Source organism: Arvicola amphibius, chromosome 5, assembly GCF_903992535.2.
Source record: "Arvicola amphibius chromosome 5, mArvAmp1.2, whole genome shotgun sequence".
In the NCBI taxonomy this organism is placed as follows: domain Eukaryota; kingdom Metazoa; phylum Chordata; class Mammalia; order Rodentia; family Cricetidae; genus Arvicola; species Arvicola amphibius.
In genome coordinates this window covers 28215334-28232594 of record NC_052051.1, presented here as the reverse complement: position 1 = coordinate 28232594, position 17261 = coordinate 28215334, and the positions used below count along the sequence as shown (strand labels likewise).

At 44.4% G+C, this 17261-nt stretch overlaps 2 protein-coding genes across 2 annotated transcripts; one reads left to right on the top strand and one right to left on the bottom strand.

The window, feature by feature from the left end:
* Nucleotides 1-4645: 4645 nt before the first annotated feature.
* On the bottom strand, nucleotides 4646-7233 carry Cst11 (cystatin 11). Its single transcript, XM_038329243.1, has 3 exons — nucleotides 7006-7233; nucleotides 6162-6266; nucleotides 4646-4729 (listed from the first exon to the last, which is right to left on the bottom strand). Exons 1-3 carry the CDS (start codon nucleotides 7231-7233, stop codon nucleotides 4646-4648), a joined length of 417 nt encoding a protein of 138 aa, XP_038185171.1.
* A 6627-nt stretch (nucleotides 7234-13860) lies between these two features.
* Nucleotides 13861-15838, top strand: LOC119814044 (cystatin-14). The gene is made up of 3 exons (XM_038329297.1): nucleotides 13861-14076; nucleotides 14506-14616; nucleotides 15758-15838. Exons 1-3 carry the CDS (start codon nucleotides 13861-13863, stop codon nucleotides 15836-15838), a joined length of 408 nt encoding a protein of 135 aa, XP_038185225.1.
* The last annotated feature ends 1423 nt before the right edge of the window (nucleotides 15839-17261 follow it).

Sequence of the window (17261 nt, the reverse complement as noted above, 5' to 3'; positions counted from 1 at the left end):
GTGTTCTGTTTTCCTTAATTATGGAAATTTTGCCATTAGAGAAAACCAGGGGAAAGATACGGGCCACTCCTCTTTGCTACCTTTATAACTTCTTGTAAAAATATGATTATCTCCAAAATACATTTCAGCCAAACATTGACTGAAAAATCCAAGAGACTAATGGGCACAAATGTAGCATCTCTGTTTTTCTCTCAAAGGACAATCGCTGTCTGGGGAATGAAATAGTTCAAATGTGTGGATGGGATTCCCAGTGAATCACCGCCGTGGCTTCTGCTGAGTTCCTGCTCTAGGCTACACGCGTTTGGATGCCTGCCTGCATCACAAGTGTCTTCGCTTTCAGATTCTGTAACAACTCCAAGAAGGTGTCTGCTTTCCTTGGCTGAAGAAGAGAAGTTGTAGATTAGTGTGCTCCCAGGTATTTTGGGAGGAGGAATCCCAGGTGGGATTCCCCTGAACATTCTAGAGTTTTGATGGGGTGAGAGGAAGCCTAAAACATCATATCTAACCTTGACTTGGGGAGCCTTGACAAGGCTTTTGTTCATACAAGATCATGCTTCACATTTGTAGGTCTGCTGCTTGTGGCCTGTAGACTTACCCTTTGGAGTATGCCAGCCCATTTCCCCGTGAGCACTCTGTAGCTTGCTCTGACGTAGAGCTATCCCGACTCAGAGGCACCAAGGAAATCACAGTGCTTGGAGCCACCCTTGGCGAATCCTAACTATATATATATATATATATATATATATATATATATATATATATCAACTGCCTCACCCCCGTGGTGTGTGGGTGTGTGCATATATTCTATACTCCACAATGTCAGAGGGGTCTACTAATGGCATTAAACCCTAGGCTTTTCCTGAATTCCTTTGTCAATTTTAAATATTTTTAAAATTTGTGTCTGTGTATTTCTGTGCTGAGTATGCATGCCAAAGCCCACAGAGGCTAGGAGAGGGTGTCAGACTCCCTGGAGATGAAGGTTGTGATGGCTGCAAGCCAGGAATTGAACTCTGGTCCTCTGGAAGAGCAACAGGTTCTCTGAACCACCAACTCGTTTCTCCAGTCCTTTTACTGGACTCTTGTCATGAGATCGCTCTCTTCCTGTCTGATGCGAATGAACACACGTGAAGTACTGATAGTTCTCCTGAGACTATAAGGGGAGAGTTCTGTGGAAGGAGCCTGGGGACACTGAGGTCCCGAGCTGAAGTTTTGGGATGTCCCCACTGTTAATGTGCTACCATGGAAGGTGCTCCCAAACTCCTGTGGAGACATAAATCTACATCACGAAGAAGAGATGGGACCCACTGGGACTTGTAGGAGGTTACTGGGTCCACATAAGTGGATAAACTCACTGGTCTAATAAATGCATCAATGTGTTAGTGACTTATTGAACCATCTTTAGTGCCAGTCAATTATGAGAGTCGGTTTAGATAGGTCTCTGCCACTCCCTGCCTCACTCACCCTGTGATGTTATCTCCTGTCTCTGCCAAAAAGGCAGCTACCACTAGATGGTGCTCTTTAACCTTAGACCAGAACTATGAGCCCCACTAGTTTCCTTTATAATTTACCAGTTTATTTTATAGCCTACAGAGTTCAGTTGTGTTTCTGTTGTCATACACTCATGAATGTGATGACGATCTTTGGAATTTTGGTGATCCCACCAAGGGTCGCACTCGTCAAGAGAACATGAGTTGGGAAGGTTTGGGGTGGACCTGGGTGGAGTTAGGGGGAGGAATGAAAGGTGAATATGAGCAAAATAATTGGAGGCGTGTATATAATTCCCAGTTGTGGTGGTGCGTGCCAGTAGGATTTGCTGAAGGAGGTGAAGGTAGGAGGATCAAAAGTTCGAGGCCAGCCTGGGCTACACCTTTAGCCTGGGCAGTGGTGGTGCACACCTTTAATCCCAGCACCTGGGAAACAGAGGCAGGTGGATATCTACGAGTTTGAGGACAGCCTGGTCTATAGAGCAAGGTCCAGAACAGGTTCCAAAGCTACACAGAGAAACACTGTCTCAAAAAACAAAACAAAACTAAACAAAGAAAATCCCAGAGGATTAATGAAAATATATTTAAAAACTACACTTAAATCCTATGTAAATGGAAAAGACCTTGGTCAGAGTAGACATCCTGGGATGATAGTGATACTGTTTGTTTGTTTGTTTGTTTGTTTGTTTGTTTTTGCCGTTTCTAATATGGAGAGAGCAAATTGAAGTAGAAACTCTAACAACTTGTCAGATGTCCCCCTTTCAGAATGCAGTGGCTAACAGCGGTAACCTCACTTCTTGATTCCTTCTGCAAAAGATACAAGCTTCTGTCTTTTATTGTCTAACTTGCTAAATAAGGAGCCTAATACATGTTTTAAATGATACCTGTAAAGGTTAAATTAAATTTTATATTAATTGTTTAGCATTTTTATTACTTATGTATAATGAACATAGGAAAAATTGTATCCAGTGTCATGATTAATTCCACAATTTTATCCATCAATTTCAATGGAAGATATTTTATTTTATTATTTGTGTGCGTGGGAGGGTGTGTGTGTGTGTGTGTGTGTGTGTGTACAGGTACCCCTGAAGTCAGAGATCTTGGGTATCTCAGGGGCTGGAATTACAGGTGGTTGTGTGCTGCCTGACATGGGTCCTGGGAACAGAATCCTCTGCAAGAAAGAATACACTCTTAACCTCTGAGCCATCTCTTCAACTCCAGCATGAGATATTTTGAACAATACAAACACATTTTGGAAAGTTATTTAAAACCTGACCCTCAGTGATGTAATGTATGCATTCATTTTTTTATTTGTTTTTCAGAATACCGGTGAACATCTTTCAACTTAATCTAAAGTTGAAAGAATTTTGCAAAGAACAGCTACATACCCACAACCTACACTATGCAATTTATACATTTGTATTGGCATTATGCATCTCTTTCCTCATTCTTATATTTACCCAGCAGCCTCATTTTTCATATGTACTTCAAATTTAGTTGAAGACATCTGTATACTTCACTCCTAAACAAGTCTAATTGTAGACTAAAGAGATATCATAATTTGTTTGCGTTTTTTTCTTTTTGAGCTAAATTTCTTTTCTTTTTTAAAAATAATCATATTTTAAATTTTACATACTGATCCTAGTTTCTCCTCCCTCTTCTTCTGCTACTCTCCTGCCTTCTCACCATCCTATCTCCCACCTACTCCTCAGAGAGTTAACACAGTTGAGGCAGGACCAAGGCCCTCCCCTGTATCTAGGCTGAGCAAGGTATCCCTCCATAGGGAATGGACACCAAAAAGACAGTTCATGAACTAGGGGTAAATCCTGATCCCACTGCTAGTGGCCCCACAACTGTCACCCACATTCAGAGGGCCTAGTTTCTTCCTATGCAGATTCCCCAGCTGTCAGTCCAGAGACAGTGAGCTCCCACTAGCTCAGGTCAGCTGTTCCTTTGGGTTTCCCTATTATAGTCTTGACCCCTTTGCTCATATCATTGCTCTTCCCTCTCTTCAAATGGTTCTTAATGCACAATTAGACTATTATTAAAAATAATTTACCTCGTTTGTACTATCATGTTATCATCGATAGGAGACAGAACAAGACAGAAAGCACAGCCCCTGTGACATAGTGTTTCTGGTTTTCCCTGACTGCACTCCTTTCTCTTTTAGTGGATATCTCTTTGGTTGATATGGGGAGAATAAAGTGGCATTATGGACTATGCCCTCTGTCCCACAAGGCAACTATTTTTCTTTTCTCTCATAGATAAGACCTCCACAATCCAGGATGCATTCTTCTCTGATCCTGGCTGCAGGTGTAATGTGGCGGGGGTGGGGGGAGCCTAGATCTGAGTTTAGAGTTTCCTCACAGAAACAGAGGTCATCTCTCAACTCTGGACTAGGAGTAAGGTCCCGTCTTTCTTACTTTGTGTTTTCCCTCCTTGGTTCATACTTCAGGCGAGGGGAGGGGAGCTATTTGTCAGGCTCCTGAGGGCTTCCATAGTGGGAGTCACCTGTTAATATCTCTGCTGTTCAGTTACCCACTGTAAACATCGCTCCACTTCCTTACTGTCCATCTCCCGATCTCTCCATCTAGTCTTAAAACCTAGAGTATTTGGTCTGGGGTGTTCCTCAGTTTGTAGAATGTTTCCTTAATCTACCTGAAGTTTTGTGTTTGACACCCTCCCCCACCTGCACTGCATAAAGCTGCATGTGGTGGTACATGCCTGTTATCCCAGCACTTGGGAGGTGGAGGAAGGAAGATCACAAGTTCAAAGTAATCCTCGGTTACATGATGAGTTCAAGGTGGCTACACAGTGAGTTCTAGGTCAGCCTGAAACTACCTGAGACCTGATCTCAAAAACAAAACAAAATAAACAAAAAAAGTCCTAAGGTTCCCTACTTGCCATGAAGCTAGGGACCAAGTTCTGCTATCATGTGGGTGTAAGCAAAAGGTTCACAAACTATCTGTGTTCCCTCCTGGAACCCCCAGTGGCCCTCCACCTTTTGTTATTACAACTGAAGAATTTATGGGGGAGAAGTGGAATCACAACACGAAGAGCATGATGAGAACAGGCTACCATCTTTATTGTGTGAGCGGAGGGTTACTGTTGATTGCAGGGTGACCCAAAGCTTGGTGGACACAGCATGTGCTCCAAGACACTCAGGCACTGGTGCAGTTTTTTCTGAGAATTTTGTATCGTTCAAGCCAGGGCACGGTATACACCGAGAAGTAGCACCAGATTTGCTAAACCAAAAAACCAAAACACATATTTTAAAAGATGAACAAGAGCCGGGCATGGCGGTACTCTGCAATGGCAGTAATTGGGAATCTGAGGTGGGACGTGCACAGTGAGCTCAAGTGGAGTACATAGTCAGAGTCTCTATAAGAAACACGATAAAGGGACTCAAATGCACGGTGAGAAGGAAGAGAATCTCAGACATGCGGCCAGGGACATGGTACTGCCTTATTATCCCCTCACCCCAATTCTGATATTTATGTGATTTTATTTATGTGACAAAAGCATTGTTGTGATTATTCTGGAGAACGTCCTATTTGTGGTCAGGTTTGGAGTAGTAATAGAAGTAATTCCCACCTATACTCCCTGTGGGAATTCCTGGTTCTATTTTCTCATCATTTTCGCTCAAATGGTATTTACCATTCATTCTTCTCTCCCTGGGCTTCTATTGGATCCACATCCCCCTTCTTCTCTCCCTTCTTCTCTTCTCCTCCATAGTTTTCTTCCTCCCCCTGCCTCCATTCTTTCTCTTTCTTCTTCCCTTTTGTCCGTTTACCTACCCACCCACCCATTCACAATCTCTGCTTCTAACTCCATTCATCCACACATTTATCCTTCTATTCTTCCACCTATTCCTTCCGACTGTCTACCTATCTCTCCTTTCGCTTATTCAAACCACTGAATTTTATGTCCTAATGTAAAGAGGGAGCCTAGAAAAGAACACATTTGTGTGTTGAGAACCTCCAAGTCATTATTACCAGGTTTACCATATATAGTTTATGAACTGAACAAGAACATGTTGTAAGCAAAAGGTGAGGCTATTAATGCTTACCTTAAAAATTTAGAGATCAACCAGGATGATGCCATCCTTGGTCAAATTCCTTTGAGGAAAGTTAAGAGATGGTTATAGGGCTGTTAGGACTCACAGCCTAAAGGTGTGTTGGACACACCCTGACCGCACACAGAAGTGGTGATGATGTAGTGCAGCATCTGGCCAGATGCTGGATCAGAATGAAGTCTGCAGGGGACTGAGGTGCCCTTGGGGCTGAAGGTCACTCAACAGGTTACCCGCGCAGGCTTGCTTTCCTCAGTCTACCCCTATACCAGTCAAATTATTTTCAAATGCATTTCCCACATCCTGCTAAAATTACGGCTAATAATTAACTGCTTCCCTTGGCCTGGGGTGTCCTTCTGTAGTTCAGTCTCCCAACCATGCCATTTGGATCCTATCTTCCTTCTTGTGATTTTTTTCAGCACCCACAAGCAATGGTTCAGCTTTTTCTGCCTCTAGTTCCCTCTTTGAAAGAGGAAATACTACCCATGAGATTTTTTTTTTTTCAAGCAATCTTGGATGGATCCCAAATACGTCTGCCCTCACTTATGCTAAAACCAAGAAAAACCCATGGAAAATAGCTTTGTGAGAATGAGCTTGTCTGGCACCTTGTAAAGTTCCCCTTCCTGGACATCACAAGTGCTCTTCTCTGTCTTGAAGCAGGTGGTCCTTCGCATTTCCACTGTGATGTGTAACTCCATGTGGTCTGTTACCTGTGGGTTGTGAGGGAAAAAGAAATGGAGAATGACCCCTTCCCCCCATTGTGGCTTCTATATGAGGTTCATGCCCAGTGCTCAGTATACCATATTCAATGGCAAGGGACCAGCCTTGCACAGTTGTGGAATCCTTGCTCTCCTTCCTGCCTAACTCCAGGCCTCTTTTAATCACTCATTGAGACAGCACCACGACTACTAGAAAACTCGGAGATGTCGTCACCAAGATTACTAGAAATAATCTTTCTCTATGGGTTCAGCCATCCCTTGGACATCATCAAAAAAAGCTAATAGTTCCAGGCAGGACTGTGTGCACATTTTCTGTGAGTGGCCAGATAACCAGGTTCATCTCTGTAGGCCACATGTCCCGTGTTGTGAGTTTTCAGACTGACCATGGCAACATGGCGGTCCCAGATGGACATAGCACAGATGCCTCCAATAGCACTGCTTTAAGAGGCACACAACCGGGGCAGTTGGGCCTGGCTATGTAATTTGTCGGTTAGCATCGAAAGGACACAGATTCGTTCACTCTAGCTTATGTGCATTTCCCCTAAAACACCCACTTCCCATCGGGAACGGTAGCCTGCACCTGTAATTATATACTGGGGAGGCTGGAGCAGGAAGGCTGCCAGGTTGAGGCTAACCTAGTCTGTAAAGTAAGAGTCTATCAAAACAAACGCCTGGGATTTCACTGGGTCCCTCTGTGGAGGAGAGACAGGGAAGCCACACACACACTCACCTGAGACTCAATATCCAGGATGCGGATGATCCTGAAGTTGTACAAGTCATCACTTTTCTTGTTGTATTCCTCTGTGACATACTTCAATGTGCTCTGCGCAGAAGAATCCAGTGTACTCATTTTGAGGATGCTTATATACGTCTTCCTCTTTTGTTGGTAGCTGAAGGCCACCAGGGCCACCAGAATGGCTAACAGGAGCTGTGGCGCCTTCCAAGGTCTGGCCATCATCCTTCAGCTGGAGAAGATTGAGAAGAGCTGCCCCCTTCTTCTGTTAGGTCATGCTGACAACGGCTGTCCTGAGTTGGACTTAAGGGAAGCACGCAGCGACACCCACAGTTCTCCTTTCTTTCTCCTCCCATCTGCCTACTCTAGGGACACTTTGCAATGACTGGCAAGCTCACTTTTATTCTCATTCTTTTTGCATAGTTCATGTCACACACACACACACACACTTTTACTTTTTGCTGGCTTCTCAAGCAACACACACTTCTGTGGACTGTTACTCCCTCAGGGGAAGCTAAACCAGAGGCCTCTTTCCACTGAGCTTAAATCATGAGGGGGCCACAGAACACTTCAGGGAAAGGCAATGGAGGAGACATGAGGGGTATTGGATCTCAGGAAATATAATATAACCAGCAGGATGATGGGAAGGAGAAGCTTAGGAGGAGGGGATGGGTTTTGAGGAAGCCCTGTCCCTGACCTGGCTCTTGAACACTAGTTCCAGGCAATATTTCAAAAGAGCAGGAGACTAGGAGGAGAGAGAGAAGCAAGGACCCAGAGAGCCACACTTTGGAAGGCTAGTGACACTTGAGTGTGGCTGACTCCATGTTTTAGAGAGGTGGGTAGGGAGTTGAAGGAGGGAATGCCAAGAATTTCGGGTTTCATCAAGATTAAGACCCCACAGGAGCTCCAGTTTGGTGTCAAACGGCAAGGTCAAAGGCACGGAGGCTGGCAGAATTGCCAGTTTCTTGGTGTGTGCAGTCCTTCTGTCTATGTGTTGTTTTTATTGGCTAATGAATAAAGAAACTGCTTTGGCCTATAGGGAGGAAGAATTTAGCTAGTCTGGGAAAACTTAACTGAATGCTGGGAGAAAGAAGGCGGAGTCATGAGAAGCCACGTAGCCCGGCTGGAAACGGATGCCGGAACTTTACTCAATAAGCCATGTGACGATACACAGATTAATGGGGATGGGTTAATTTAAGATATGAGCTAGCCAGAAATATGCTTAAGCTATCGGCCAAACAGTATTGCAAATAATATGATTTCTGTGTGATTGTTTCGGGGGATGAGCAGCTGGGAACAAACAAGCAGCCTCCTACGACAGCTTCTGTGTTAAAATTCCAATATCTGGATGAGGAAGTTTCTAGTGATCATTACCCCACACCCGTGGGAGCTGAAATTTTCTTACATTTTCAAATATAGAGTAATTTTGAATTGCATTTTGGACATTTTGCCAACCTTCTGAGGGGGGGGGGAACAATGATATCCTATTTTGATAGGGAGCTGGTGTTCTGAACCCTCTGTGAATTGCGGTGTCAGAGTGTTGGTTCCATGTCACCGCTTTTTCAGGGCTGTTTGAATCTGTGCCCTAGGGGCCAATCTGACTGGGTGGAGTTCACCCCTCTATTCCTTTTGAAGGCCTTGCTATGCTGCTGAAGGCTTAGGGCCACACTGTGCAGCTTAGGGAACAACCCAAGGCCTCTTTCCCTAGCTTATCCTATAACCAGAATCGTAGGCCTGTAATCCCAGGGGAGTCCAGCACACTGAGCCCTACCATTTGCAGAGCAGAGTGATGGGAGAAGGGCAGGAAAGGATTTTGATGAAAAGAGTCATATTGGAAAGATGGTAATTAGCCTTTCAGCTCATCTTTAGGGTACTGACATGAACTGAAACATAGGAAAAACTTGGAGTGGGGAGGGGCAAGAGGTATGCGTAATTAAGTAGTCTTAATCAAGATGAGGTCTGATTGAAGCGTATCTCAGTTTCAACACACTGAAGAAGGTGTCTTTGCCTGTCACTCTGCTGGCACCCCCAGAATCCACTGGTAGCGGGCCACAGAGCCTTCACCTGCCTGAGTAAGGAGAGCCTTGGAGCTATGCCAGTGCTTGCTCCTGATGACCTTGGGGGATTTGAGTTGAGCAACACAGTTGCCCTATCTCTCTGTGTCTCAGCCAACTCCACTACAAAGAGGCGACCTTGGACTTAGGAGACTCCTAGCCACAGTAACTCATTATCTTTCCTCTCAAATAGCAAAATACTTTCCCATTGCTGAAACCACAAGAGAGCAGCCATAGCACTGCAATAGGGACACACTGCATTTACCGCCCTGACGGTTCATGTGTCCCCGCTCTCATCTGTCACTATATGCCAAATGTTCTGCCATATCCTGGCATGGCTGAGGTAAAAAAAAAAATTATCTCAAACTCTAATAGAGTTACAGTGTAAAGAATATCAGAAATATCAGCTATACCTCCGAAATATCTGGGAAAGAATCGATGATGTAACGGCCTCCTCACTCTGAAACTTACTATTCATTCCTGTAAACAGGTGTGACCTTCTCCATAAGCCAGTGCAAGCAACCACTGCACTCAGCGGACGGCACTAGGAGTCCCTCTCGCTGCCCTCAGATGTCATCAGGAATCCAGGAGCAGTGCATGGCCTTAGCTCGGCTAATTGTGGAGTCCTGAAAGTATGTCCCAGGTCTTTTAGGAACGGGCTCCCGGAAAGAAACTCACTCTGAATGCTCCTTCTAAGTGACAGAGTCACCAGCAACTCTGATCTCCTCCTGTCCGAAATGGCTCCTTACTCATCTCCTTGATCTTCATGACCTTAACAGCACTGAAGGGTATTCTGATATTTTAGAATTCCCCCAAACTTGTGTTTTTCTGGTTTGCATATGGGGATGCCATCAATGTGTAAGAGTTATGCTGAGAGGGACCAATCCACCCTCTCTGCTCTGTATGCCTTGGTCTCAAAGAGCATGTACGTCCACACATGCTGGAGGTTAGGGCCCACGTTCTGCTTTCCAGTGTTCTTCAAGGACTTTGTCCTCTAATCTGAGTCCTCAGCAAGCCTGGCAAAGGGAATCTGCTCTGTTTGATAGTTACATACTGCTATCTTTATTTTATAACCTAAAGAAATTTTCAAATTTTATTTATTTAGTTTACATCCCAACTTCAGTTTTCCCGCCCTCAACTCCCCCCATTCCCTCCACCTACCATCCCTTCTCCACCGCCCCTCAAACTACTTCTCTTTTGTTTCTGTTCCAAAAGGGGCAGGCCTCCCATGGATATCAACAAAGCATGGCATATCAAGCTGAATAAGTCTAAGCACTTCCCCATGTATTTAGACTGGGCAATGCAAACCAGTATGAGGAATAGGTTCCAAGAGTCAGACAAAGCAATAGGGACAGCCCTTGCTCTTATCAGGAGTCACACAAACAGACCAAGCCACACAATTGTCACATATATGGAGAGGGCTTAGGTCTGGCCCATGTAGGCTTCCTTGTTGTTGCTTCAGACTCTGAGTTATTATGAGTCAGTTTAGTTGATTCTGTGGCAATTCTTAATATGTCCTTGGCCCCTATGGCTCTTACAATCCCTCCTCTCTCTCTTCAGGATTTGCTATTCTCTGCCTGATGTTTGACTGTGAATCCCACATCTGTTTTCATCAGTTACTGGGTGAAGGCTCTGATGACAATTAGGATAGTCACCTATCTGATCACAGGAGATGGCCGGTTCAGTATACATATCCACTATTACTGGGTGTCTTAGTTGGGGTCATTTTTATAGATTTGTGGAAACTTCCCTTGCATCAGGTTTCTACATGATACCCCCCCAAACCCCCCTCATTCCAGAGATCTCTTTCAGTACTCTTTCTCTCTCCACCCACTCCCCAACCCAGTCCCTCTAATGTCCATTCCCATCCATCCCAGTCCACCCAGCAAGATCTCTTCTACTTCCTCGTCCCAGGGAGATCCATGACAAGACTCCAGTTAAAGGTGGGATTCAATCTTGTGTAGCCTGGGGTGGTCTTGAACTCTCAGAGTGCGGTGCACCATGACCGTCTGCACTCTATGCACCACCATACAGTTTGTGAACCCGGCAAGGGGCTGGATATTGAAACACACAAAGACTTACAGACAGAGACACAGGCCATCCTTGATGCCAAAATGCCCCCTTATTGTGTACCAGAGCCTCTTATATAGAGGTCCTTAACTGATAGCCACGCCCCTTCCAAATGCACCAGAAACCACTCCCCTGCCATCAGGAACTCCTGAGGGTCTCCTGCTCAGAGCAGCTGCAAGCTGTCTCAGAGCAGAGGAAAACAAGTTGTTTACAAGAAATTCAGGATCTGGGGGTTCACAGCTCCCAACATCAGAGATCCATCTGCCTCTGTCTCCCCGAGTCCTGGGATTAAAGGTGTGTACTACTACTCCCTGGCCTCTAGTGGCTAGCTCTGCACTCTGATCTTCAGGTGAGTTTTATTTGTTAAAACATAAACAAAATATCACTACATCAACCCAAGAGCAACCTCACCTGGTGCCTATGTTTTTCAAACAGCCACATGCCCTTTCAGCAAAGTTCCCCAAGACACACAAACATATTTTGCCAAATGCCAGGAAGAAAATTCTTTCTCTCTTCCAGTGATGACTGACTGCATTGAATCTTGATCCTGAGTTTGATGAGGATTACTAATCACTTATAGATAAATGGCTGTGGGCTTCTTGGTCCTGAGTCTGAGAAAATTCAGAAAGTTGTCTCCTATGCCCATGTTTTCAAGGCTATTCCTCATTTTCTCTTTTATCAGGGTCAGTGTAGCAAGATTTTTGTTGAGGTCTTTGATCTACTTGGAATTGAGTGGATCCATTCATCTGGGGAATGACTGGAGGACTTGATTTTGAGTATGAGGATACACTAACTACTTTTGGATAAAGGATTGGGGTGCAGGGGTGGGCTTGAATCTGATTCTGCTGAGGATACATTAACTACTTATGGATGAATGACTTGGGGGTTTCAATCTGAATCTACTGAGGATACACTAACTACTTATGGATGAATGACTTGGGGTCTTGAATCTGAACCTGCTGAAATACACTAACAACTTATGGATAAATGATTGGGTTGCAGGGAGGCATTTTACTTTTCTGTGTATGCATGGCATTCAGATTATTCCAAAAGTATAAAATAGTCTAACGTCAGGTGGTAACTCTGCTGTGTCTTAGTGAATTCAGGAATGACTGATCTCAAATGTGGCACAAGAATTAGATACCAGGTCAGAGATTCTCTGAAACCATGGTGCTTCATAGTCCTATAGTGATACTTCATTTCTGTTTTAATAAATAAAGCTTGCCTGAAGGTCAGAAAAGCAAAACAGCCAGCCACTGGCTCTTCCTCAGTCTGAACTGGTGATCCTGCCTCCAGGAATCTCAGAATGAGACTGTGTCTCCTCCCATCTTACATTCCTCTCCAGGGCTGGGATTAAAGGCGTGCCCCACTACCACCCAGTTTCTATGGCAAACTATGGTGACTACTGGAATTAAAGGTGTGTGTCACCACTGCCTGGTCTGTAAGGCTGACCAGTGGGACTGTTTTACTCTCTTATCTTCAGGCAAGCTTTATTTATTAAAATACAAATGAAGGGGCTGGAGAGATGGCTCAGTGGTTACGAGCATTGCCTGCTCTTCCAAAGATCCTGCGTTCAATTCCCAGCAACCACATGGTGGCTCACAACCATTTGTAATGAGGTCTGGCCCCCTCTTCTGGCCTTCAGGCACACATGTGGTCAGAATATTGTATACATAATAAATAAATAAATATTTAAGTAAATATTTAAAAAAATAAAATACAAATGAAATATCCACTACAGAGTCCAGTGATCCGAGACTTAACAATATACAGACTTAACACTCTACATACTAAATGTGCTCTTCTCAAGGGCAGGAAATGTGGTCATATTCTCAACAATAACAATAAAAATCAATCTCAAACCAGCCTGGTCTACAAGAGCTAGTTCCAGGACAGGCTCCAAAGCTACAGAGAAACCCTGTCTCAAAAAAACCAAAAAAAAAAAAAAATCAATCTCAATACATTTCAAAAAAAGGTAAGTTAGATGTTCTCTGACTGTGGTCGGCTTGAGTTAGAAGTTGGTAAACGAGAGATGATTTGAAATTAGCGGTGATTAGAATGAAACAGTTCAGTAATTACAGCCCAGAGGTCAGAAAAGATGTCAGAAGATGAGAGCATGTTAGAAGTGAGGGGAACTGATAATGAGCACAGAAAACCAGGAGAATGGAGCCAGATGTAGCTGCTGGCCAAAGAGGGCCAGGGCAGTGCGGAAGGTGGCAGCTCTTGGACACCCCCAAATGACTGGCCTTGAACTTGGCAGGTGTTGTGTATTGCAGGCAAGGTCATGGGTAGGCTTGGCAACAACTGATTCCACTTCCCAGGGATGAGTTCGTCAGACTTCTCAGGAGTTCCTCCGAACCCTGGGAATCCTTTCCAGCCTTGTGTAATGACAAATGGGGCTGCAGCACAAGTGGGACCTTCCCTGGCAAGGCTCGGGGAAGTCTGCAGATGGGCATACAGAGGGGATGTTTGCGGATGCTTGTCACTTCAGGGTTGGTGTCACCACGGGGTGGGGAATGTGTCTTTCTGCTCTACCTTCTGTTGGGGTAGTGAGAAGGAACAAGAAGGCAGAAGAGTGGAGATAAGGACTTAGACAGAAACACAAAAGGAGGCATTCAGGAGCACAGAGCTCTGATGGGCAGGGCTATGTGGGATCCTGAGCTGTGAAGGGCGTTACCAACTGTGGTTGTTCCATCTCTTTACCCTTGTGTTCCCGGTCCCTAGGCTGATGCAGAGGACAGCTATGGTGTGGAAGGTGCCCCTGCTTGTAGGACTGATTGTACTAGGCACTCATTTATGGACCATTGACAAAGAATTCGTAGACATTACTAAGGATCTAGACTATTTTGTGGCATCGGTGGAGTTTGCCGTGGCTCAGTTCAATGACAACAACCCAGAAGAGAACACATACAGGTTGCTGGAAGTTGGGAGAGCCCAGAAAAAGGTGAGTCCACGTGCAGAGCGTTACCCCTTCATGAACAGACCCCATTTCTTCATCTGATTTCATCAGATTTCTTAGTCTGGCCCATGCTGCTCAGGTGAATGTTTGAGAGGTGTCACATTGTTGTCTATGGCTGCAGTGTGTGCAGGTCGCTTGTTGTGTAGGATTTGATTGTGACCTGTGAAGGTGCCATACCCTGTATGTGTCCATGCCCCTGTAGCGTGCCAGAGTTTAGCAGGAAGCACTGAAAGAAGACTGCTACATGTGGCCTTCATAGGCACATTTCTCTTGACATACGATGATGGCATGTACCATATAGATGCTTATTTATAAGCACATGCGTATCCAGGCAATGCCCATTTTCCACTTGGTTGTCTTCTTGTTTTGTATTTATGTTATAAAAATAACACTTGCATAATTTCTTTTCAACAGACATGGACAATGATTTTCTTAATGGATTTGGAGATGGGCCGCACAATGTGTAAGAAACACAACGAAAACATGGATAATTGCCCATTGCTACAAGGTGCAGGAGAAAAGAAGGTTAGCTAATAAAAGCATCCACAGTTAAACTGATCTTTTGGGAATGAAAAGATAATGAAGTAAAGCCTGAGACAGGGTGGAAGGGAGGTGTGAAGCAAACATCTCAGGGCTCCCTCACTGGAAGCAGAAGGGGCTATCTTCTCCCCTTATCTGTTTATTTATTACTTTATTTTTATCGTGAAAATTTTTGTGTTAATTCTTTGAGAATTTCCTACAATACATTTGGATTATATTCTCTCCCCAGTTCTCCCCTAACTTCTTAGATCTACCTTTATTTCCAACTTCATGTCCTATTTTTATTAACCAATTAATTCCGTTTGTGCTACCCATCTATTTCTGAATGTGGGGTGATCCACTGGAATGTGGTTGACCTACTAGAAATCACACAGAAGAGGTCATCTTAGGCAGGCAGAGCCTGACTCCCATGCCCGTGCCCGCCCTCTGCTGCAGATGCCCACCTGGCTTCCATCTGTGATAGAATCATCCTTGTGGTCTTGGACCTGTGCCTGTAAAGACCATCTGGATTTGAGAAAAAAAATTCCTCCAGTGGTCATCAGCTCTCCTTTGCTCATGTCTTGGGGTTAGGGACTATTTAATTTATCTGCTTACTCTGACTTCCTGATAGATTCTGGGCGATTCTGAATGACATCATTGTCCCATATGACATGCACTCCATGGGATCTGGCATCTTGAGGATGACGTTCCATTGGGGGACTCTGTTATTGTTTGGTTTTACCTTCTTACTAATGGCCTTGGAGCAGCATCATTTTTGAGTGGTTTGTGCTGCTGTTCAGCTGGGAAGCGCCCTGATGGGATCTTCTTTCAAGCAATGCCTTGGTTCCTTCAGGATCCTTGGGTTGGATGGAGATGTTCATCCATCATTGTAAGTTGCAGGGTGGAAGGTGGGTGGTGAGTTGTGAGGAAAGGATGCTTCAGGGTAAAGACCCCAGGCAGGTGCCTTTGCAGGACCCCCTTGTCTTAGGTGGGGGGATTTTGTGACTTGTGTCCATTGTCCTAGTGGAGATTTGAGCTTTATGGTCTCCACTACAGTAAAATGGCTGTTTCAACTTTATTACTGCATGCTGCACATTATCTCAATGCATTTTAATGTTCTAACTTACTTATTTGATTATCTTTTCAGGTTCACTGTGTTTTCCAAGTAGATGCCCGACCTTGGTTTTCCCAATTCTCCATCCTGAATAGTACCTGTGTGCCAACATAAGTGGGACAGGGGCTCTGGCTACACATAGTATTCTCCCTTCCTTGGGAGTGTGACTATCTGTAGTCCAAGGTCTGTGTAGTGCTAATGCATCTTTTGAATCCCTGAGCAATGTTTAGGCTCTTCCATATTGTCTATGCCATAGATACCATTTTTAATAATAAGCAATTGTGTGTGTGTGTGTGTGTGTGAACTAGCTCTGTAGACCAAGCTGGCCTCGAACTCACAGAGATTCACCTGTTTCTGCTTCCTGAGTGCTGGAATTAAAGGCGTGTGCCACCACCACCTGGCTGCAACTGTCTTCTTTTATTACCCTGCCTTAGGTATGGATATCTGAGTAAATTAGACTCCTCGGTTCATGTGAAGCAGGAAGCTGAGGGAGAGGATCTTGGAAACTCACAAGCTAGAGACTGGCTTAGGCGCCACAGTGATGTTACAACCGACAAAGCAAAAGAAGGAAAAGGAAAAGAACTACAAACTCTCTTCCAGGGCGCAGCAGTCTGTCTCCCCACTACTTCTGTGTCAGGAACCAGGCTCACAGCGGTGTCCATGCTGCAGTGGGACCAGGCCCAGGCTCAGGGGTGGTAGGAAGGAGCAAATGACAGGATAGGTGGCCTTGTCCTCCCGAATACCACAGACTTTCTGATTAGAAATAGACACATGATTCTAATTCGAGAGTCTCAGGGATCTTTAGAAAATGTGAAAACTTATCAAACAAATTTGATTTTGTGCTACACAGGACATCATCCAAGTTCAGAACATGCCCTCTTTGAACCTGTGGATAATTTACCAAAACTGAGCATATTCTGGTCCATATTCCACATCTTCATGAACTTCAGAGAATGGGTGTCATATGGATTGTATTCTCCGATGGCAGTGGAATTTATCTAGAAATCAAGGAGGGAAACACTTGAAAACTGAGCTATAAATCTCTAAGTGATAAACAGGCTAGTAGAGTGAACCTGAGTAGGATGGGGTGTTTTCAAAAACACATGGTTAAAACATTCTTCCTTTTCAAAAAAAATTTATTTTTTATTATTTTAATTACGCATATGTGTCTGTGCACGTGTGTGTCTGTATGTGGGCATATGCATATGAGTACAAGTGCCTGAAGAGCTACCTGACATAGGTGCTGAGAACCACATTCCAGTCCTCTGGAAGAGCAGTAAATACTCTCATCACTGAGCCATCTGTCCAGCCGCCACTCTTATTTCTTTAAAAAAAATTATACTGGGCATGTATGGTGTTGTGTTGGGGCGGGGGGAAGCAAGGGGTTCAGGCATGCTTTGAAGTACTATGGGGGGAAGGATATCTGCATTTTTAGACACCGTTACCATCACCACCTGTCTTGGGTTTTTTTTTTTTTTTTTTTTTGTCAACTTGACACAAGCTAGATTTATCTGGAAAGAAGAACCTCAGTTGAGAA